The sequence below is a fragment of the Podarcis filfolensis genome (assembly GCF_964270895.1).
Source record: "Podarcis filfolensis genome assembly, chromosome: 18".
Classification (NCBI taxonomy): Eukaryota; Metazoa; Chordata; class Lepidosauria; order Squamata; family Lacertidae; genus Podarcis; species Podarcis filfolensis.
The window spans coordinates 9,021,377-9,043,045 of NC_139622.1; the positions used below are offsets into that span (position 1 = coordinate 9,021,377).

At 48.6% G+C, this 21,669-nt stretch overlaps 1 protein-coding gene across 1 annotated transcript; it reads left to right on the forward strand.

Annotated features, from left to right (window-relative positions):
* Positions 1 to 809: 809 nt before the first annotated feature.
* CDC34 (cell division cycle 34, ubiquitin conjugating enzyme) lies at positions 810 to 21,545 on the forward strand. Its single transcript, XM_083594918.1, has 5 exons — positions 810 to 1,221; positions 14,297 to 14,383; positions 15,480 to 15,577; positions 18,610 to 18,744; positions 20,209 to 21,545. The coding sequence occupies exons 1-5, from the start codon at positions 1,045 to 1,047 to the stop codon at positions 20,417 to 20,419; spliced, it is 708 nt and encodes a 235-aa protein (XP_083451044.1). The 5' UTR covers positions 810 to 1,044; the 3' UTR covers positions 20,420 to 21,545.
* The last annotated feature ends 124 nt before the right edge of the window (positions 21,546 to 21,669 follow it).

The window sequence follows — 21,669 nt, forward strand, 5'->3', positions numbered from 1 at the left end:
TATCTGCTTTATATACATTATTTACACAATGGGCTGCACATGATTGGCTAATTCAGGAATTCTTCTGTAAGCCAATCAGGTTGTGGATTCACTTCTATCTGGAGCATGATTGGGTGGTTCCTGCCAACCAATCATACTGCTGCATTGTTCTAGGGCAAATCAGACTGCTGCCTTCTGAATCCTATTGTTCTAGGACCAATCAGACTGCTGCCTTTTGGATCCTATTGTTCTAGGACCAATCAGACTGCTGCATTTTGAATCCTATTCAACTGAGTACATAACAAATAATAATTCATTTCATGCTATTTATATACTGCTTGATTGCAAAAAAGACTGTAGTTTATCTGGGCTTTCATAATTTTTGTAAGCTGCCTTTGAGACCTAGTCTGGGGAAGAGGTGGATTAGAAGAAGAAATAATAAAAATAATGATGATGATGATGATAATAATAATTCCATTTCATGCAATTTATATACCGCTTGATTCCAAAAAAAAAAAAACCCCTCAAGAGCAGTTTACAAAAAGCATTGAAATCACCTGTAAAAAACAAAAAAGGTTTAAAATGTAGGTAATTAAACATACAGAGATAGATAAGAGAGAAATTCACAAGAGGTTTCCCTGCTTATTTATTTGTGTGTTCCAATACATGCGGAAGGCGCTCCTCGCAAAGCCTCTTGGGAAATGCAGTCCTCACCCTCCGGTCCCGCCCTCTCCCCGCCTCCAGAGACGCCGCTCATTGGTCGCCGCGCGTGATGGGCGGGGACGAGGGCGTGTTGCCGCCGCCGCCTCCAGGGGAGGAACTACGCCTCCCAAGCGGCCCCGCGCGCGCGCTCTCTGTTGTTGTCGTCGCCGACGCCGTTCCAGTGGCTCGAGCCCCTCCGCGGCGCTCTTTCGGGTCCGCAGCGGCCTTCTCCCTCCGCGCGCGCCTTCCCTCCGCCCGCCGCCCTTTCCCCCCTCCCCTCCCCGCCACGCTCCTCCTCTCCCCCGGCCTCGCCGCTCACGCGAGCCCCCGGCTTCACCCGAGGCCTACCCGTTCCCTCCGACCATGGCGCGGCCGTCCGTGCCCAGCTCGCAGAAGGCGCTGCTGCTGGAGCTGAAGGGGCTCCAGGAGGAGCCCGTGGAGGGTTTCCGCGTCAGCCTGGTGGACGAGGGGGACCTCTACAACTGGGAGGTGGCCATCTTCGGGCCCCCCAACACCCACTACGAGGGGGGCTACTTCAAGGTGAGACGGCGCGGGGGGGTAGCTGGGGGTCGGGGGTTGGGCCCTACTCCAGAGGAGACCCGCTTTAAAGTAGAAGGAAGGGGCTGGGTTGGGTCCTTTGGCCTCCAAGAGGGTCTATTCTGAAGCAGGGCGAGTTTTACTCCAGAGGAGACCCACTGAAAGTAGAAGGAAGTGGCTGGGTCGGGTCCTTTGGCCTCCAAGAGGGTCTGCTTTGAGGCAGGGAGAGTTTTACTCCAGAGGAGACCCACTGAAAGTAGAAGGAAGTGGCTGATTTGGGTCCTTTGGCCTCCTTTGAGGCAGGGAGAGTTTTACTCCAAAGGAGACCCACTGAAAGTAGAAGGAAGTGGCTGGGTCGGGTCCTTTGGCCTCCAAGAGGGTATATTCTGAAGCAGGGCGAGTTTTACTCCAGAGGAGACCCACTGAAAGTAGAAGGAAGTGGCTGATTTGGGTCCTTTGGCCTCCAAGAGGGTCTGCTTTGAGGCAGGGAGAGTTTTACTCCAGAGGAGACCCACTGAAAGTAGAAGGAAGTGGCTGGGTTGGGTCCTTTGGCCTCCAAGAGGGTCTGCTTTGAGGTAGGGCGAGTTTTACTCCAAAGGAGACCCACTGAAAGTAGAAGGAAGTGGCTGATTTGGGTCCTTTGCCCTCCAAGAGGGTCTGATTTGAGGCTGGGAGAGTTTTACTCCAGAGGAGACCCACTGAAAGTAGAAGGAAGTGGCTGATTTGGGTCCTTTGCCCTCCAAGAGGGTCTGATTTGAGGCTGGGAGAGTTTTACTCCAGAGGAGACCCACTAAAAGTAGAAGGAAGTGGCTGGTTTGGGTCCTTTGGCCTCCAAGAGGGTCTGCTTTGAGGCAGGGCGAGTTTTACTCCAGAGGAGACCCACTGAAAGTAGGAGGTTGTGGCTGGGTTGGGTCCTTTGGCCTCCAAGAGGGTCTACTCTGAAGCAGGGCGAGTTTTACTCCAGAGGAGACCCACTGAAAGTAGAAAGAAGTGGCTGGGTTGGGTCCTTTGGCCTCCAAGAGGGTCTGCTTTGAGGCAGGGAGAGTTTTACTCCAGAGGAGACCCACTGAAAGTAGGAGGTTGTGGCTGGGTTGGGTCCTTTGGCCTCCAAGAGGGTCTACTCTGAAGCAGGGCGAGTTTTACTCCAGAGGAGACCCACTGAAAGTAGAAGGAAGTGGCTGATTCGGGTCCTTTGGCCTCCAAGAGGGTCTGCTTTGAGGCAGGGCGAGTTTTACTCCAGAGGAGACCCACTGAAAGTAGAAAGAAGTGGCTGGGTTGGGTCCTTTGGCCTCCAAGAGGGTCTGCTTTGAGGTAGGGCGAGTTTTACTCCAGAGGAGACCCACTGAAAGTAGAAGGAAGTGGCTGGGTCGGGTCCTTTGGCCTCCAAGAGGGTATATTCTGAAGCCGGGCGAGTTTTACTCCAGAGGAGACCCACTGAAAGTAGAAGGAAGTGGCTGATTCGGGTCCTTTGGCCTCCAAGAGTTTCTGCTCTAAAGCAGGGCGAGTTTTACTCCAGAGGAGACCCACTGAAAGTAGAAGGAAGTGGCTGGTTTGGGTCCTTTGGTCTCCAAGAGGGTCTACTCTGAAGCCGGGCGAGTTTTACTCCAGAGGAGACCCACTGAAAGTAGGAGGTTGTGGCTGATTTGGGTCCTTCGGCTTCCAAGAGTTTCTGCTCTAAAGCAGGGTGAGTTTTACTCCAGAGGAGACCCACTGAAAGTAAAAGGATATGCCTTGATTTCAGTGGTTCCACTCTGGAGCAGGATGATTTGTAACCCTACTCCAGAGTAATGAATGGGCATGGCTTGGTGGGCTACTCTGGAGTATTATGTTCGCCTTAATGTTCCCATTGCATTTGTGGCTAACTTGGGACCACTGTCCTCAACTGGGTCTGCCCTAAAGCGGGGCAGGTTTTAGCCAGTGTTCGTCCTACACCAGAGGAGACGCATTGAAGGTAAAAGGACGTGGTTGGCTTTGGGGCCCATGGACTTCAGCTAGTCTGCTGTGACGGAGAAGTCGTACCCAGTGTTAGTTCTGCTCCAGAGTAGACCCCTTGAAGTTAAAGGGCAAGGGTGACTTGGGTCCACTGACTTCAGTGGGCCTACTTTGGAGTAAGACAATATGTACCCAGAGTGGAGCCATTGTGATTAATGGACGTTGCTGGAGTTTAGACAAGTTTCTGGACACATGACACCCCTCTTTACGCTGTGTTTTCAGGATCCACCCCCATTCCCGTGACTGTAATTTGGCTCTACTCTGAAGTAGGACCCAGACAGATACAACCCCTTGAAACAGGGGCAAGAGGGAATCATTTCTATCCTTCTAAAAAGAGAATAAACTTCTTTTCCTTTCTCTCCCCTCCTCCGTTTAAAAAGAAGGCAGTAAATAGCTTAAGGCAGTATCCAGCCTACATTATACTAAGCCCTTTGAAAGCAATGGTCTTAAAATTATCTCTAACCTAAGAGCTGTGTCCAGTATTAGTCATGTTCAGAGCGGAGAGCCATTGAAATCAGAATTATGAGCAACAGAAGAATGGCGTGACTTAGCAGAGCTAATGTCCCATCTAATTTAAGCATCCTGTTTTTACAATGAGCAACCAGGTGCCCGTTTGGGGGAGACCACAAACACACCAGCAACACTTGCAGTTCCCAACACACGGCGTTCAGAACCATACTGTCTCAACTGCAGAAGTAGAGCATAGCCATGAGGCATTGTAATTCCTCTATGAATTTGTCCAGTCGTCTTTTAAAACCCTCCAAGTCTGCGACCACCGCTGTCTTCTGCAGGAGCGCGTTCCGTGGGTTTACTATCTGGTGGGTGAATAAGTCCTACTTATAAGTAAGTGGAACGCGGGTGGCGCTGTGGGTTAAACCACAGAGCCTAGGACTTGCCGATCAGAAGGTCGGCGGTTCGAATCCCCGCAATGACGGGGTGAGCTCCCATTGCTCGGTCCCTGCTCCTGCCCACCTAGCAGTTCGAAAGCACGTCAAAGTGCAAGTAGATAAATAGGTACCACATCGGCGGGAAGGTAAACGGCGTTTCCGTGCGCTGCTCTGGTTCGCCAGAAGCGGCTTAGTCCTGCTGGCCACGTGACCCGGAAGCTGTACGCCGGCTCCCTCGGCCAGTAAAGCGAGATGAGCGCTGCAACCCCAGAGTCGGTCACGACTGGACCTAATGGTCAGCGGTCCCTTTACCTTTACCTATAAGTAAGTAGGAGTTCTAAAATGTTTTTTCCCCCTCCTTGTCTACTGCCAAAAACCTAGGATGGACTTTTTAAAAGTCAAGAAAGAAAATTTATACCCTCCTGAGTTTACATTTTCATATTAAAGGTTTGGCTTGATGTAAGTGTGCAGATTTTTGAAGATCTGAATATTGCAGATAAGATCTGAACATGACTATATTCACGACCGATGAGCTTTTCATTGCTGTTGTTAATAATTTTATACTGTCCTTTTGATCCTTACTTTATAAATGAAGCCAAAATGTGGGCAACTATATCTGTTGCCCTGTTCAGGGAAGTTTTTAATGTGTGACATTTTAATGTATTTTTCATCTTTGTTGGAAGCCGCCCAGAGTGGCTGGGGAGGCCCAGCCAGATGGGCGGGATACAATTTATTATTATTATTATTATTATTATTATTATTATTATTACTACTACTACTACTACTACTTCTTGTCTGTCCTGAATCTTCCAACTGTTCAGTTTCGTTGGAGTTCTAGCATTAGGAGGGAAAAAAATATCTGTCTACTTCCTCCATTCCATGCAAATTTTTTTACAATCTTGAGTCATCTTCTCCCCTTGCTCACCTTCTTCCTAAACTCGAAAAGTAAATAAATCAGGTGTTGTAACCTTTCGGTATTAAAATTTACAAGTGAAGCTCTGAATAAATTCTAAACTTGGGGCTTTGTCCAATGAGACTACACTTGGAGTGGACCATTTGCAAATAATTGGCCAAAGTTAATTGGGTCTGCTTGGGGTAGGACTTAATAGGACGGCAGTTTTAAGAGCATAGTCATACTGTTGAGTAGAACCATTAAACTTAATATGGCCAGGTCATTCTCAAGAGTAGACCTGCTGAAATGAATGGTCTCGAGTTAGCCGTGATGAACTGACTCGAGAGTGTGACTCTCCATGTAATACTAACTGGGGGTTGCATCCAACATTAGTCAAAGCTATTGAAATTAACGAGCACGGCTAATTTAGCTCGATTAATTTCAGTGAGCCTGTATCTGGCTGAATCCACCTTGGTGGATACTCACTGAAATCAGGTTAAGTCATGATGAACTTAATTCAGGGTTAGCATCATTTTACAAGTCTTATTTCCGAGTCAATATGCATGAGATTGCACTGCAAGTGTATTTTATTGCTGTTATTTATAAATTCCCTTTTACACGCGCATCAAGGCGATTCGCAGGCATGCCATAAAGACGACTAAAAATAGCTTTGAAAACAGTAAACAAAAAACAACAACAGCCAGTAGCCACAGGTTTGAAAACTACACAAAAGGGCACCTAAGTCAGAGGCCTTTTCACCCAGCTGGAAAAGCCTGCCAAAACAAAAAGGTGTTTAATTGTTTCCGGAAAGTGCAGGTAGTAATAATTATTTACCCACCCGCCTTGACTCATCTGCCTGGGTGGCCCCAGCCACCCTGGGCAGCTTCAACACAATATAAAAACATAATAAAACATCAAACGTTAAAAACTTCCCTATCCAGGGCTGCTTTCAGATGTCTTCTAAATGTTGTATAGTTGCTTATCTGTTTGACATCTGATGGAAGGGCATTCCACAGGGCGGGCGCCACCACCGAGAAGGCCCTCTGCCTGGTTCCCTGCAACCTCGCAGTGTGGGAACTGCCAGAAGACCCTGGGGTGTGGACCTCAGTGTCCAAGCAGTGTTAGAAAAGCTAGGAGCCAAATGGCTCCTAGGATCTGGGCTTTGGACACCAAAACAGAATATATAGTCACCATTTGGGGCAGGGGTGGGGAGGTCAGCAACGCTCCCCCCCCCCCCAATTTTTTTATTGATTTTCCAATATTATAACAAATATAACAACAGAAAAAGAAAAAAAGGAAAAAACATTACAATATAAAAAAGAAAAACATTTATCTTAACTATTACAATCTCATTTTTGTTATCATTGTTGGGTGACTTCCTCAAATCCCCCTGGCTGAGTTTCCATATAACTCATTGTAGCAGTTTTCCAACACTATTTTCATATAAAATTTACTCATTCAATTAACTTCTTTCTTTTCATTTTGACTTCTATCCATGGTGTTATACGATTTCACATATTTAATTCCTAGGCCAATCTGTTACTCAAAAGTATTTCTATTTAAGTTATCTTAACATATTTAATTCCATAGTCTTTAAATTTCTTCCATTCCTCTTGATACTCCTCCTCCTCCTGGTCGCGGACTCTTCTGGTCAGGTCGGCTAGCTCCCAAAAGTCCATCATCTTCATCTGCCATTCTTCCACTGTTGGTACTTCTTGTAATTTCCAATTTTTGGCCAGCAAAATTCTAGCTTCTTAATATATACTTCAAGGCTTCAAAGCACATACATTTCAGTAATCTTTGAGTATCAGCCAGGTGCAAAAAATTGCATCCAGACTTTTGGAGGATCTTTAGGTGCAAAATGCGCCTGGCCCCCTGCTAATTTCAAACCCTGTGTCCAAGCAGATCAATGGGGGTTGGCGGTGCTAACTTGAACAAAAAAATGTGGGGGCCCAGGTAAGCTCCGCCCTGCATAATCAATCACATGACACAGTGCGCACACAAACCATTTGAATGGGAATGCCCATCAGTTTTGTGGGGGCCCGTCCCCTGCAAATATTTTATTGTGGGGGTGGAGACTACAGGATCGACGCCGTTTAGGACATTAAAGGTCAGCACCAGTACTTTGAATTGCACTCAGAAACAGACTGGAAACCAACGTAGATCTTTTAGGGCCGGTGTTATATGGTCCCGGCGGCCGCTCGCAGTCACCGGTCCAGCAGCCACATTCTTCGGCGATCAGCCTTCTTTATGGTCCAGCTCTCACTTCCATACATCACTACTAGGAAAACCAGAGCTTGAACTATACGGACCTTTGTTGGCAAGGTGATGTCTCTTGAACTAGGTGTAGACATAGCTAAACAGGAGTGGCGGTTATCCACATAAATGAATAGGCACGTAAATATCCAAACAGGAAGCACGTAAGTACAGAGATTTGATTGCATAAATAGGAGATATATTTTATGCACATGATTAAAACATCAAGGCTGTTTTCCCACCCTGTGAGCCTTCCAGGCAGTGTACGAAAATATTCATTAAAAATAAACAAACATTAACCCTTGCCATTAAAAACAACAAAGGAGAAGAATCAGTTTTGTTTTATTTATTTTTTTGTTCCATTTGCGAGCCATTTCTCACAAACCACCTCGAAGCGATTTCGCAGTAAAAGCACCAACCGTTTAATTTTTTTCCTTTAAAACTATGTGTAAAAACGGTTAGGCGATTCCATTCATAAAATAATTTAAAACCTGATACACAGAATGGAAAAGGGGGGAAACAGACAACAGAGGCAGCAACCTCAGGGAAGCAGAGTTAGTTGCTTAACCAGTATTGAAGGCCCATTGAATTATGTAAGTAGAATGGTAAATAATAATAATAATAATAATAATAATAATAATAATAATAATAAAAATAATAATTTTATTTATACCCCGCCCTCCCCAGCCAAGACCGGGCTCAGGGCGGCTGACAACCAATAATAAAAACAAGTTGATTAAAATACAATTTAAAAGATTAAGATACAACAATTAGGGAGCAATCTCTTCATAGGAGGAGAAAGGAAAAAGAAAGAGGGGGAGGGAATCAAACTGATTATGAGCCAAAGGCCAGGCGGAACAACTCTGTCTTATAGGCCCTGCGGAAAGAGATCAGATCCTGCAGGGCCCTGGTCTCAAGAGACAGAGCGTTCCACCAGGCCGGAGCCAGTGTTGAGAAGGCCCTGGCTCTGGCTGAGGCTAATCTAACTTCCTTAGGGCCCGGGACCTCTAGGATGTTGCTATATATGGACCTTAAGGTCCTCCGTGGGACATACCAGGAGAGGCGGTCCCGTAGGTACGAGGGTCCTAGGCCGTGAAGGTCAAAAGCAGCACCTTAAATCTGATTCTGTACTCCACCGGGAGCCAGTGCAGCTGGAAAAGCACTGGGTGAATATGCTCCCATGGCAGAGACCCCGTGAGGAGCCTCGCTGCAGCATTCTGCACCCGCTGGAGTTTCTGGGAAAGCTTCAAGGGCAGCCCCGCGTAGAGCGAATTACAGTAGTCAAGCCTGGAGGTGACCATCACATGGATCACAGTGGCCAGGTCAGGGCAGGAAAGGTAAATATAAAAAAGTAAAGGTGAATATAGAAATATCTAAATATGAACAGTGTTGTAAATAGCCACACGCTGTGAAGCGAAGATCCAGATGGGAAATATATTTAGTGTAGGAACTATAAAGTGTGCCAGTATAGAGGTAAACAAACTTTGGGGCTGCCAATCTAGGGCATGGCTCCCTGCCAAGTATGTTTCTGTGAATTCCTATTTCAAATTCTAATAATAAGCAGTCCTTGGGGTGCTCAAGGATGTGCTACGAAGCCTGGTTTTCTCACCTTCCAAGGTGACCTAAATAATAGGTATATAACAGGAAGTACCCCGTGGCAATGCCAAAAATGGAGATCCGTTTCACAGTTCCTGAAGAGTCATTGCTTTTTCTTAGTGTCCCAGCATGATTCATCCCCTAAAGGCCTTACTCAGGGGCCTTTTCTACAGGAAAAAAAGAGAAGACAAGAATTAATAAACACTGCTTAGAACTCGTTTTAGAAACGTTCTGCAAAGCCACGTATAAAACCCTGATTTTCTCCATTCCCTCATCAATGTCTTTCACATAAAAACTTACTAGAAAACTCCTACCAAACGGGATTGTTTGTCCCACGTGCAGACATAGTAGCTTACAGGTTTCATCATAAATAGCTCAGCCATCGTATACCCTTGACCGAAGAACGGTACACACCTTCTATCTGGGATGGTCGTCCTCTTCCACTGAGCACGCAGCTTCGGGAGGGATGCACATGGAGTGGTGAGGGAGGAAGGGGACACCCACCTAGCCAGCCAGATCAGCCGAATCAACCCTGGCGATCAGTGGGGTGACAGATATCGCAGCCAGATCGCCTACCAAGACAGACTTTGCTCGTGTGCTCAAGACATCGATGGACAGCCATTGGTTGACCTGATCAACATCCCATACCCTTTTAAAATGTGGCTCTTTGGAGGGGGGGGGGTGTTATTGATTTATTCCTGACAGTAGCAAATTATCGAAGGCTTTTAACCAAAGCCAGACTAAACGTCTTTCCTTCTGCAGTGTTGGCTGGCAGGTTGAGAGGAGTTCCCTATCAGGACAGACTTTGCTCGTGTGCTCAAGACATCTATTCCATAAAACATATTTTGTTGCATTGTGCAAAATATGAGCAAGCCAGGGCTGAACTGATACTACCCTTGCTGGTACCTTTCCCGGGAAAATCAGAGGCTCACTATGTCAGGTTCCTATTGGAAGACTGGACAAATGCTATAACATTAGCAGTGGCAAAGTTTTTATCGGTGGTTGCAAGAACAAATAATCCCTATATTCTGAACAAAATGCTTGTTTAACCTGGAGGTAGGCTATATGCATTGTGTATTGCTTTGTAATGATTTGTTGGATCTCTGGACCGTAATAAAGATTGATGATGATGATGATGATGATAAATAGCTCAGTGCAAAACTCCTAAAGGAGCGATTTAATCCAGCCCCTGTGGCAGTTTATTTCCTTGGGTAAAATCCCAACAACTTCAATCCTACAAAAAGATCAACAATTTTGGCCGGCCCTCATGCATGTTCATTTCATCAAACCTGGCCCTCTTTGAAAAAAGTTTGGACACCCCCTGGTAAAGGCCAAATAAACACTCAGCTTCTTGCTCTTGTTCATGGCATTTTCCCCCCTGTGGCCTTTAACAGACTGTTTAGCATATTCTAGATTATATTTTTGAAGCGCATTGATTTGCTGCAAAAGCTGAAATTCTCTCAGTCTTTGACATTGTCGTTCTAGTCAATCACTGCAATCCCCAGTAACACCAGGGGTTTTCGTGTTTATCTCATTCCAAGTATTCAAATAATACTATTTCCTTGGGTCTCCAGCTGTATCTGGACCACAATTCCCATCATCCCTGACCACTGCCCCTGCTAGCTAGGGATGATGGGAGTTGTAGTCCAAAAACAGCTGGAGACCCAGGTTTGGGAAACACTGTTCTTCAGCCTTTTAAATGTGTCTGTGGGAAGGGTGTGTGTGTGTTATTGTTTTTATCCTGTATTTTATTCTGCGAACTGCCCTGGGACCTTATGATGAAGGGTGTATACACAGCTAATAAATAAATAAAAAAAATTCCTCCAATCCCCTGATCTTCTCTTTCCCTCAAAAGGTACAGACTTGTGGAACCATTCTTCCCAGTAATAATGGAAATATTAATACATCTCCCTGCTTCACCCAAGTAGTAACTGACTTGGGCAATTCTTTTGTGTCTTCCCATTTTATTTTCACCAGTCTGGAGTAATTCACCCCTAGGGACGCGGGTGGCGCTGTGGGTTAAACCACAGAGCCTAGGACTTGCCGATCAGAAGGTCGGCGGTTCGAATCCCTGCGACGGGGTGAGCTCCCGTTGCTCGGTCCCAGCTCCTGCCAACCTAGCAGTTTGAAAGCACATCAAAGTGCAAGTAGATAGATACCGATCCGGTGGGAAAGTAAACGGCATTTCCGTGCGCTGCTCTGGTTTGCCAGAAGCGGCTTAGTCCTGCTGGCCACACGACCCGGAAGCTGTACGCCGGCTCCTTCGGCCAGTAAAGCGAGATGAGCGCCGCAACCCCAGAGTCGGTCACGACTGGACCTAATGGTCAGGGGTCCTTTTACCTTTACCTTTAATTCACCCCTTGCCGAAAACTGGGCAGAGGCTTGTTTTTTTTTTCTTCTTCTTCCTGGGTGTACGTTTAGTAGGTCATCAGGAAATAAACAAACGAGCTGCTTCCTCTGAGCCGGTTTTGGCCCGGGAAGCTACTTCGGGTCGGTTTATGAGCCTGTTTTGCAACTTTGAGGTCCCTGCCCATCTGCCCTTTTCTGCCTCTTCCTCGACGAAGCTGTCTGAGTCCGATTGGGAGTTGGCTGAGATCAGGTGGTTGGGTGTTCTTGTATCTTGGCAGATCTCCTAAAACCCAAGCCCTAGGGCTCGCCACCGGATGACACCAGCATATGGGGATGACGTCTCTTGTTTCGTCGCGTAGATGATAATATCAAGCAACACTAACATGAGTTTCAGTCCTATGCCTGCGGCTCAGAAGAAAGCCTTTTGGAGTTTTGCATGGCTTCCTTCCAGGAATCCTCGCATGCCATTGTTTAAGAGTTCCTAGCAAAGTTATTTAGATGGTATTGGCAAGCTACCTTACAACATAGGGACGCGGGTGGCGCTGTGGGTTAAACCACAGAGCCTAGGACTTGCCAATCAGAAGTTCGGCGGTTCGAATCCCCACGATGGACGGGGTGAGCTCCCGTTGCTCGGTCCCTGCTCCTGCCCACCTAGCAGTTCGAAAGCACGTCAAAGTGCAAGTAGATAAATAGGTACCGCTCCGTTGGGAAGGTAAACGGCGTTTCCATGCACTGCTCTGGTTCGCCAGAAGCGGCTTAGTCCTGCTGGCCATATGACCCGGAAGCTGTACGCCGGCTCCCTCGGCCAATAAAGCGAGATGAGCGCCGCAGCCCCAGAGTCGGCCACGACTGGACCTAATGGTCAGGGGTCCCCTTTACCTTTACCCTTATGGTCATCGTGTTGCCTAGACATTGCTGACTTAAACAAAAATGGGCATGTTCACCCACCTGTACTTTGAAGGCAGTTCCACCATTGCTGGAATGAGATAAATAAAAGATACTCAGCTTTGTAGTTCAGGTGGAATCCCATTGGTCGCTTGCTGTGTCACATGACCCCCTGCGCAGGACAATGCGGGGGAAAGCCACGCAGACAAAAATCAAACAGAGGAGAAGGTTAGCAGAATAACACCTTTTGTTCTCGGAGAGGCACCGGTTTTTCCAGATGGCGGCAGTTCTATCGGCCTCCCTTCCCCCAGAGGGAATGCTCCAGGTCTTATGACGAAACATACCTTCCCTATGGGAAAGGTTGCAGCATTTGGGACTTTTGAACAGCGACAACGACGTTTCTAAAGTGATGCACGACATTGGGGAAAGCCAAAAGAGAAAGTTCTCCCTCGCCGTAACACTAGAAAGTGTGGACATTCAGTGAAGCTGAATGCTGGGGAATCTAGGACAGATCAAAGGAAGGACTTAACATATTTTTTCATGTTAGTGGTACCTCAGGTTAAGAACTTAATTGGTTCCGGAGGTCGAATCAAGGCCTTCTCGGAGGGCCTTCTCGGTGGTGGCACCTGCCCTGTGGAATGCCCTCCTGTTAGATGTAAAAGAGAAAAACAACTACCAGACTTTTAGAAGACATCTGAAGGCCCTGTTTAGGGAAGCTTTGAATGTTTGATGTATTACAGTATTTTAATATTTTGTTGGAAGCCGCCCAGAGTGGCTGGGGAAGCCCAGCCAGATGGGCAGGGTATAAATAAATTATTATTATTATTATTATTATTATTATTATTATTATTAAGAAATAACCCAGAGGTGCCTTTTAAATAAAAGGACACATTCTACTCATGTAAAAATATGCAGATTCCCGGTCCATCCGTGGGCTGGATTTAGAAGGCGATTGGGCCGGATCCGGCCCCTGGGCCTTAGTTTGCCTTCCCCTGCTCCAAGGAGCTGTGCATGGCTCGCCTCGATTTTTAGCCTCACAACAGCCCTGTGAGGTTGGCTGGGCTGAGAGGCCGTGCTTGGCCCAAGAGCTTTGTGGCCTAGTGGGCATTTGAACTACGGCCTCCCGGTCCTAGCCAGACCCTCTGACTTCTCCTATTTGTGTCTGGCAACGTTCTGCAGCTCAGCGCTTTTATGGCATGAGCTTTCTCTTGTCTCTTTCTGAAAATCAGCAAAAGCTTGGTTCCCCGGAGGTGGCTCTTGTTTGGCGCAGGGAAAGAGTTCCCGACGAGCCCGGGCAGGTTGCATGCTCTGTCACGGCCGAGGCAAACCTGGGCGAGGCTCGAAACCTCCAAATGCCAGGGCGGCTTCGGAGGAAGTTGGTTGCCATGTGTGACTCAGCTCTGCTCACAACACAAACGGGACTGCCTATGAGAGGAAGGGACGGGTCTTGGGTCTGGGAAGTGCCACATGTCCAGGAGCCTTCCCCAGCCATTGGCTGAGTTGCTGTGATGTCATGGAACGTTCGGAAGTGCCTGGAAACTTTTGGCATGACTGTGTGGTGAATTTCACATTCGTTTGCACTTGGTTGCAGCGTCTAAAAATTAGCAATTTGCTACTGGGGCAGGTCCAGTTGCAAGCGCGTAGAGCATGGGTAGGCAAACTAAGGCCCAGGGGCCGGATCCAGCCCACTCGCCTTCTAAATCTGGCCTGTGGACGGCCTGGGAATCAGCGTCTTTTAATCAGAGTGTCCTTTCACCGTATTTTTTGCTCTATAAGACGCACCAGACCACAAGACGCACCTAGTTTTTGGAGGAGGGAAACAAGAAAAAAAATATTCTGAATCTCAGAAGCCAGGACAGCAAGAGGGATCGCTGCGCAGAGAAAGCAGCAATCCCTCTTGATGTTCTGGCTTCTGGGATAGCTGCGCATCCTGCATTCGCTCCATAAGACGCACACACACTTCCCCTTACTTTGTAGGAGGGAAAAAGTGAGTCTTATAGAGCAAAAAATACGGTATATAAAATGCATCTCTGGGTTATTTGTGGGGCCTGCCTGGTGTTTTTACATGAGTAGAATGTGTGCCAGCGCTTTGAATTGGGCCCCTAAACCCATTGGCAACTGGTGCAGTTGGGTGCAGGGCAGGCCAGTTGCAATTCTAACCTACTTATTCATTGCTGCTTCCCCAACCGCTGACACCTCTCCCGTTCTCTGTTCTCCGCAGGCTCATCTCCGATTCCCTATCGACTACCCTTATTCACCACCCACCTTCCGTTTCCTGACCAAAATGTGGCATCCAAACATATACGAGGTATGGTGGCACACTGGGACATGGGCGTCGAGCTGGGGTGCCTTGCTGGGATGCCCTGGAATGTGGGCAAAAGACTCCGTCTGCCCACCCCCAACAGACACACCATAACACACAGACTATTTTTCCACATATAAGAAGATTTATTTATTTATTTATTTGTTTGCTTCTTTTTTTCAGTCAAAAATTGGGGGTCATCTTATACAGTCATACCCATAGCTGTCAGCCGTCCCTTATTTGGCGGGAAAGTCCCTTATCCCAGCGCCATGTCCTGCTGGTGTCCCTTATTGATTCTTAAATCAATTAAATTTCCCGGGTTTCAAAGGAAGCAGCTCCTCTCCCTCCCTCCCTGCCGGCCAGGGAGGAGGGAGGCTCCAACTGGGTTGCTTGGCTGCGTTGCTCACCCAATAAGGAGTCTAAGAACGACTGGGGGGTGGAGCTTGCATGCCTTCTGCAGATCAAATCGGCTGCGTTGCCTGGGGACACGCCTTTGCTCAGCGCTTCCCAGCAGAGAGGTGACGGTGGTTTTCCTTGCTGCATCCCCTTTGCCGGGTTGCTGCGCTGTGGGAACCACCGCTTGAGGCTTCGTTTGGCTGCTGGCTGGGCTTTCAGCCTTTGGCTCGGAGGGGCTCAGAAGTCGAACATACCTGTGCTTGGAAAATCCCTTATTTTGGCTGCTGATCCCTTGTTTTCGAGGCTGCTGGTCCCTTATTTTCAAATCTGTAACAGCTATGATCATACCTTGTGTTGCATTCCGCTCTTCTTACGGACTTTCGGGTTATGAATGCGGCAAGCCCAGAAGTGTTTAATTCCGGGTTCGCCGCATGCGCAGAAGCGATTTTCGTGCCCGTGCCCGGAAGAGGCGCTCTAGTTGCGGACTTTTCAGGGTGCGAACGGCACCCTGAAATGGATTAAGCCGGCAACTAGAGGTACCACTGTATACCTAACTTTGGACAACCTCAGCAAACAACTTTGGCCAACTTTCTTCAAAAAAACGCTCAGAGTTTCAATGTTTAAAATATCAATTTCTTAATTCGGAGTTCAAAACCATAGGGGTGGTCTCGTACATGGAAAAAATAATAGGATATCCATCTTTCAGACCGGGGACGTTTGCATTTCCATTCTACACCCTCCGGTGGATGACCCGCAGAGTGGAGAGCTGCCTTCGGAAAGATGGAATCCCACACAGAACGTGAGGTGAGACCTGAGCTGTAGTTACGCTGTCCCTAGTCTGTCGTTGTAAGATTGCCTAGCCATCCCAGGCAAAGTGAAGCAGTCACATCTGCAGGTGGACTGATTGAATTGATTGAATTTAAGCTTGCCTAGCAGGGAAGCAGGGACGCAGGTGGCGCTGTGGGTTAAACCACAGAGCCTAGGACTTGCCGATCAGAAGGTCAGCGGTTCGAATCCCCGCAATGACGGGGTGAGCTCCTGTTGCTCAGTCCCTGCTCCTGCCAACCTAGCAGTTCGAAAGCACGTCAAAGTGCAAGTAGATAAATAGGTACCGCTCCAGTAGGAAGATAAACGGCATTTCCGTGCGCTGCTCTGGTTCGCCAGAAGCGGCTTAGTCCTGCTGGCCACATGACCCGGAAGCTGTATGCCGGCTCCCTCGGCCAATAAAGCGAGATGAGCGCCACAATCCCAGAGTCTGCCACGACTGGACCTAATGGTCAGGGGTCCCGTTACCTTTTATTATACAAAGAAGACTGAAAAAATATATAGAATACCTGGAGAAAAATAAACTGCCTTAAGGGAGTTTCCTAAGTGGCTTTCCCCTGTTCTGTGCCAAACAAAGTTCGTACCACCTTGCTCCAGAATGCGAGATGAGCGCCGCAACCCCAGAGTCGGTCACGACTGGACCTAATGGTCAGGGGTCCCTTTACATTTACCTAGCAGGGAGGCAGGGAAATCCGGTGGATATTTCCGCATCTGGTGCCCATATTCCTCTGCCCTGGGAGTTGTTGAACCTCTACCCGTCAACCGTATCATGGCTTTTGGTTGGCTGCCTCTAATTTTGCATTATGCCCAGACGCCAGATTGGGGTGTGTAGCTGTAGAACCGACTGCGTTTGTCTTCGACAATAAAGAGTAAACTATCCGTCGTGTGCATTACTTGGCTGGAAAGTGCCCTCGACGCCCATCATTTGCTGAATTTAAAGGACTCTGGGGTTCTGTTTAGATATTTTGGAACCTTTATAAATCAAGAATTCCGGCTTCCATCGGAACCTTTGTGTAATGGGAATTGGGGTTGCTTGTGCGTAAATTCCAAACTGCTCCCAGCTGTTGGAGTGGCTAAACCTTTCCCTGATTTGACAGCCCTTACAAGGCGACTGTCTCAGTCACTGGCAGAATCCGTCAGTGGGCGTTCCCTAAACTTCTTCCAACATAAAAGCTGTTTGACGCCAAGTCTCCTCCTCGCCTCTCTGCGCGGAAGTCTCCTGCGCAGAGTGGGCGTGGCCAGCGGAGGTCCTGGGCTCTCCCCGCTGGACCCTGTGGAAGGGTCTTGGAGCCCTCTCTCCGAAGCCCTCTCTCCGAAGACCCTTCCTCCTCCCCTTCTTTCCTGGTGTCACGCTTACTTCCTTCCCCAATGGAAGTATTCTCCCTCTCCCTGCTGGTCCCTTCTCCTGCATCATCGGAGAGCCCTACCTCCGCTCTGCGCTCCGATGTCACTTCCCTGACACTTTGAGTCTGGTTCAGTGTTAGAAACACGGAGGTATAAGCTAGTGCCCAGTGGCGCCTTAAACTTAGGTTACAATCGCCACAATGGAATGTCTATTCACCAGGGGGTTGGACTAGATGACATTTGGGTTTCCTTCCAACGCTACAGTTCTATGATCTCAACTGCGTTGCTTGACTGTAGCTTGCTCTTACAACAATTCACTGGTCCCAGCATGCAAGGAGGAGAATCACACCCACTGGAAGCGGAAAATGGTACAGCCGTACCTTGGTTATCAAACTTTATACGTTCCGGGAAGCACGGTCTTTGGTTGGCTGCAGAAGGCTCCTGCACTCAGAGGTTCAGCTTCCGAAAAACGTTCGCAAACCGGAACGCTTATTTCTGGGTTTGCGGCATTTGGGAGCCGATTTGTACAGCAACTAAACTGTTTGATAACAAAGGTAAAGGGACCCCTGACCATTATTAGGGCCAGTCGTGGACGACTCTGGGGTTGCGGCGCTCATCTCGCTTTACTGGCCGAGGGAGCCGGCATACAGCTTCCGGGTCATGTGGCCAGCAGGACTAAGCCGCTTCTGGCGAACCAGAGCAGCGCACGGAAATGCCGTTTACTTTCCCGCCGGATCGGTACCTATTTATCTACTTGCACTTTGACGTGCTTTCGAACTGCTAGGTTGTCAGGAGCAGGGACAGAGCAACGGGAGCTCATCCCATTGCGGGGATTCGAACTGCCGACCTTCTGATCGGCAAGTCCTAGGCTCTGTGGTTTAACCCACAGCACCACCCACGTCCCTAGGGGTGAATTACTCCAGACTGGTGAAAATAAAATGGGAAGACACAAAAGAATTGCCCAAGTCAGTTACTACTTGGGTGAAGCAGGGAGATGTATTAATATTTCCATTATTACTGGGAAGAACGGTTTCACAAGTCTGTAACTTTTGAGGGAAAGAGAAGATCAGGGGATTGGAGGAAATTTTTTTTTTATTTATTAGCTGTGTATACACCCTTCATCATAAGGTCCCAGGGCAGTTTGCACAATAAAATACAGGATAAAAACAATAACACACACACACACCCTTCCCACAGACACATTTAATAGCCTGTAGAACACTGTTTCCCAAACTTGGGTCTCCAGTTGTTTTTGGATTACAACTCCCATCATCCCTAGCTAGCAAGGCCAGTGGCCCCCCGTTGCGGGGATTCGAACCACCAACCTTCTGATCAGCAAGTCCTAGGCTCTGTGGTTTAACCCACAGCGCCACCCGCGTCCCATACGATAACCAAGCTACAGCTGTATTAACTATGGTCTGAGGCAGAGATTTTTAAACTGGTTGCTAACCTGGCCCCCAGAAACCTCCACGTCGTTGCAACTGGACCCACACTAGTAGCAGAACGCGCCGGGCTAAATTCTGGCTCTGTCAACTCGGTCCAAAGCCCCACCTCATCCTGCTTCTCACAGCGTCTGATCAGATGGGCGCAATCCGCCATTGAGATCTCCTGCCGCCTCTTCCTCCCTCACCTTGTCGTTTGCTTTTCCTTCCCCTCCCCACCCACAGGACAATACTTCTCAGTGTGATCTCGCTGCTCAACGAACCCAACACATTCTCCCCGGCCAACGTTGACGCTTCTGTGATGTACAGGAAGTGGAAGGAGAGCAAAGGCAAGGATCAGGAATACACGGACATCATCAGGTTGGTGGGAAAAGCCCCTAGAAATTTAAGGTGCTGCTTTTGACCTTTAAAGCCCTTCACGGCCTAGGACCCTCGTACCTACGGGACCGCCTCTCCCGGTATGCCCCACGGAGAGCCCCAAGGTCCATAAATAGTAACACCCTAGAGGTCCCGGGCCCTAAGGAAGTTAGATTGGCTTCAACCAGAGACAGGGCCTTTTCAACACTGGCCCCGGCCTGGTGGAACGCTCTGCCTCATGAGACCAGGGCCCTGCAGGATCTGATTTCTTTCCGCAGGGCCTGTAAGACAGAGTTGTTCCACCTGGCCTTTGGCTTGGAGCCAATTTGATTCCCTCCCTCCCTCTCTTTCTTTTTTCCTTTCTCCTCCGGTGGAGGCTACATTTTAATATTTTAATGTTTCAGTATTTTAATGTTGTATTTTAATTTTGTTTTTAAGTTGTAATCATTCAACTTGTTTTTATTATTGCTTGTAAGCCACTCTGAGCCCGGCCTTGGCTGGGGAGGGCGGGGTATAATAATAATAATAATAATAATAATAATAATAATAATAATAATAATTGCTATTATTATTAGAAATACCGTTGTTGCACCCACAACCTAGGTTTAAGGTGCTATTGAGCTCCTCGCTTTCATATCTCAGTTTCTAACACTGGCCACAGGCATCTGGTTGGCCACTGTGAAAAGAGCATGCTGAACTAGATGGGTCGTTGGCCGCATCCAGATGGTTCTTCCTATATTGTAAGAGCCAGGGTGAGGTCCCCCACCTGCATCCTAGGCCCCTCATTATCCTGGTCACCCTCCATGTGAGGGCAAGCTCCAGTTTTCTCAGTAACCTCCTGAAAAACGCCCGGAATGATTCCGGTCTGCAAGCTCCAGCCTGGTCAGCAGGGGAAAGAGGCTCCAGAGCACGTATGACAGGAAGTCCTCCCTCTTTGGAGCAACATCCCCCTGTATGTCCACTCTAGGTAAAGGTAAAGGGACCCCTGACCATTAGGTCCAGTCGTGGCCGACTCTGGGGTTGCGGCGCTCATCTCGCTTTACTGGCCGAGGGAGCCGGCATACAGCTTCTGGGTCATGTGGCCAGCAGTACTATGTCACTTCTGGTGAACCAGAGCAGCGCATGGAAATGCCGTTTCCCTTCCCGCCGGAGCGGTACCTATTTATCTAATTGCACTTTGATGTGCTTTTGAACTGCTAGGTTGGCAGGAGCAGGGACTGAGCAACGGGAGCTCACCCCGTCATCACGGGGATTCGAACCCCCGACCTTCTGATCGGCAAGTCCTAGGCTCTGTGGTTTAACCCACAGCGCCCCCCGCGTCCCCTGTCCACTCTAGGCAACAGGAAACGTTGCATTTGACTGCTTCGGTGATGATACATCCCACAGACCCAGCAGCCGATCCCCCCTTAACACTCTTCTGCCGTCCGAATCCCTGTCGCAAACGAATGTCTTTTATCGCCCAACTAGGAAACAGGTCCTCGGAACCAAGGTGGATGCGGAGCGTGACCAAGTCAAGGTCCCGACGACGCTGGCGGAGTACTGCGTCAAGACCAAGACTCCGGCGCCGGATGAGGGCTCGGACCTCTTCTACGACGACTACTATGAAGACGACGAGATGGACGACGAAGTCAACAGCTGCTACGGCGACGAAGACGATTCCGGCAATGAGGAGTCTTGACGAGGGACACCTCCCCCTTCCCGCCACTCTCGCCAGCCCCTCTTTTTCTCCGCGCCCCCTCTCCGCCCCCTTCCCTCCACCGCTGCCTCCTGCTGCTGCTGCTCCCGTTAGTAGCAATAAACTATCTGTGACACTTTTACTTGAACCCAGGACGCCACCCGGCTGAGACTCGGAAACAAAGCAAAAAAAAAAAACCCCTCTCTGGCCCTGAGACGCGAAACAAGAAAGAAAGGGAAAAAAAACTCTACCTCAAAAGGGAGACACTGCTTCTGCTGGAACTGGGGGTGGGGCGGGGGGGTTGCCTGTGTGCAGGGAGGGTTGGCAAATCTACAATTTGGCTTAAAATGCTGTGCGTGGTTTTTTTGTGTGCGTGCGTGTCGTCGGTTTGTTTGTTTTTTAAGAAAAGGAGTAGCTGGGAGGGACAGGAGAGGGGAGGGTGCGTTCGTTCCCACCAAGCCGTGGCCTAATCCAGCGGCGTCTTCTGCTCCCGGTTAAGAAAGACTGCAAAAAAATGGGGGGGGGGGAAGGACCTTGTGACAAGTCCTTTGTGGAGCATTGAGGGCGGGTGGGGTTTTGGAGGAAGGGTCTGTTTGTTTTATTTTATTAGGCCATGTTAATTTGTGGGGAGGGGATTCTTAGTAAGGGCTCTCTAGTTGCATGGGTTGGGGGGGGGGCGAGGATAATATTTTTGCAATCTCATCGGCCACGTTAAGTCCAGATCAAAAAGTCTCCTCTCTTAGATTGGCCCTGCCATGTCACCTGGCGCCACTGGGTGGCGATAGCACACCGCCTGCTTCCTGTAGCATTTGACACACCCCCCCCCCCCCCGCTAGGTGATGTTTTCCCATCCACCTGCGTGCTCACCCCCCCCCCAGCCTTTCTTGGAGTTTGCTTGGTGGCTGTGCAGTTTCGAAAACCTACAGAGGGACGTTCTGGAACGGGGTGGCAGTCCTCCTGCAAAAAAAAAAAAAACAAAATTTTGAAAATGACGGTTTTGTGGAATCAGGGAAAGCGGGGCAGGGGTGGGCGTCTTTTTTTAAGCATCAAGGTGTGGGCGATTTCTTTTTTAGTTTGTTTTTTCTCCTAGTTTTTTGAAACTATTTAATAAAATGGACTTTGAAAGGAAGCGTGGTGTCGGACGGCAGCGTTGCCACAGCGCAGCCTGGGTTTTGTGTCTTTTACAGGTAAAGGGACCCTGACCATTAGGTCTAGTCGTGACCGACTCTGGGCTTGCGGCGCTCATCTCGCTT

Bases quoted from the DNA above. Each gene is read 5' to 3' on its own strand.
- CDC34 (XM_083594918.1), top strand. From the start codon at position 1,045: ATGGCGCGGCCGTCCGTGCCCAGCTCGCAGAAGGCGCTGCTGCTGGAG. The intron at 14,384-15,479 runs GTATGGTGGCAC...TCCATCTTTCAG, and splicing joins GGCATCCAAACATATACGAG to ACCGGGGACGTTTGCATTTC. The intron at 18,745-20,208 runs GTTGGTGGGAAA...TCGCCCAACTAG, and splicing joins GAATACACGGACATCATCAG to GAAACAGGTCCTCGGAACCA.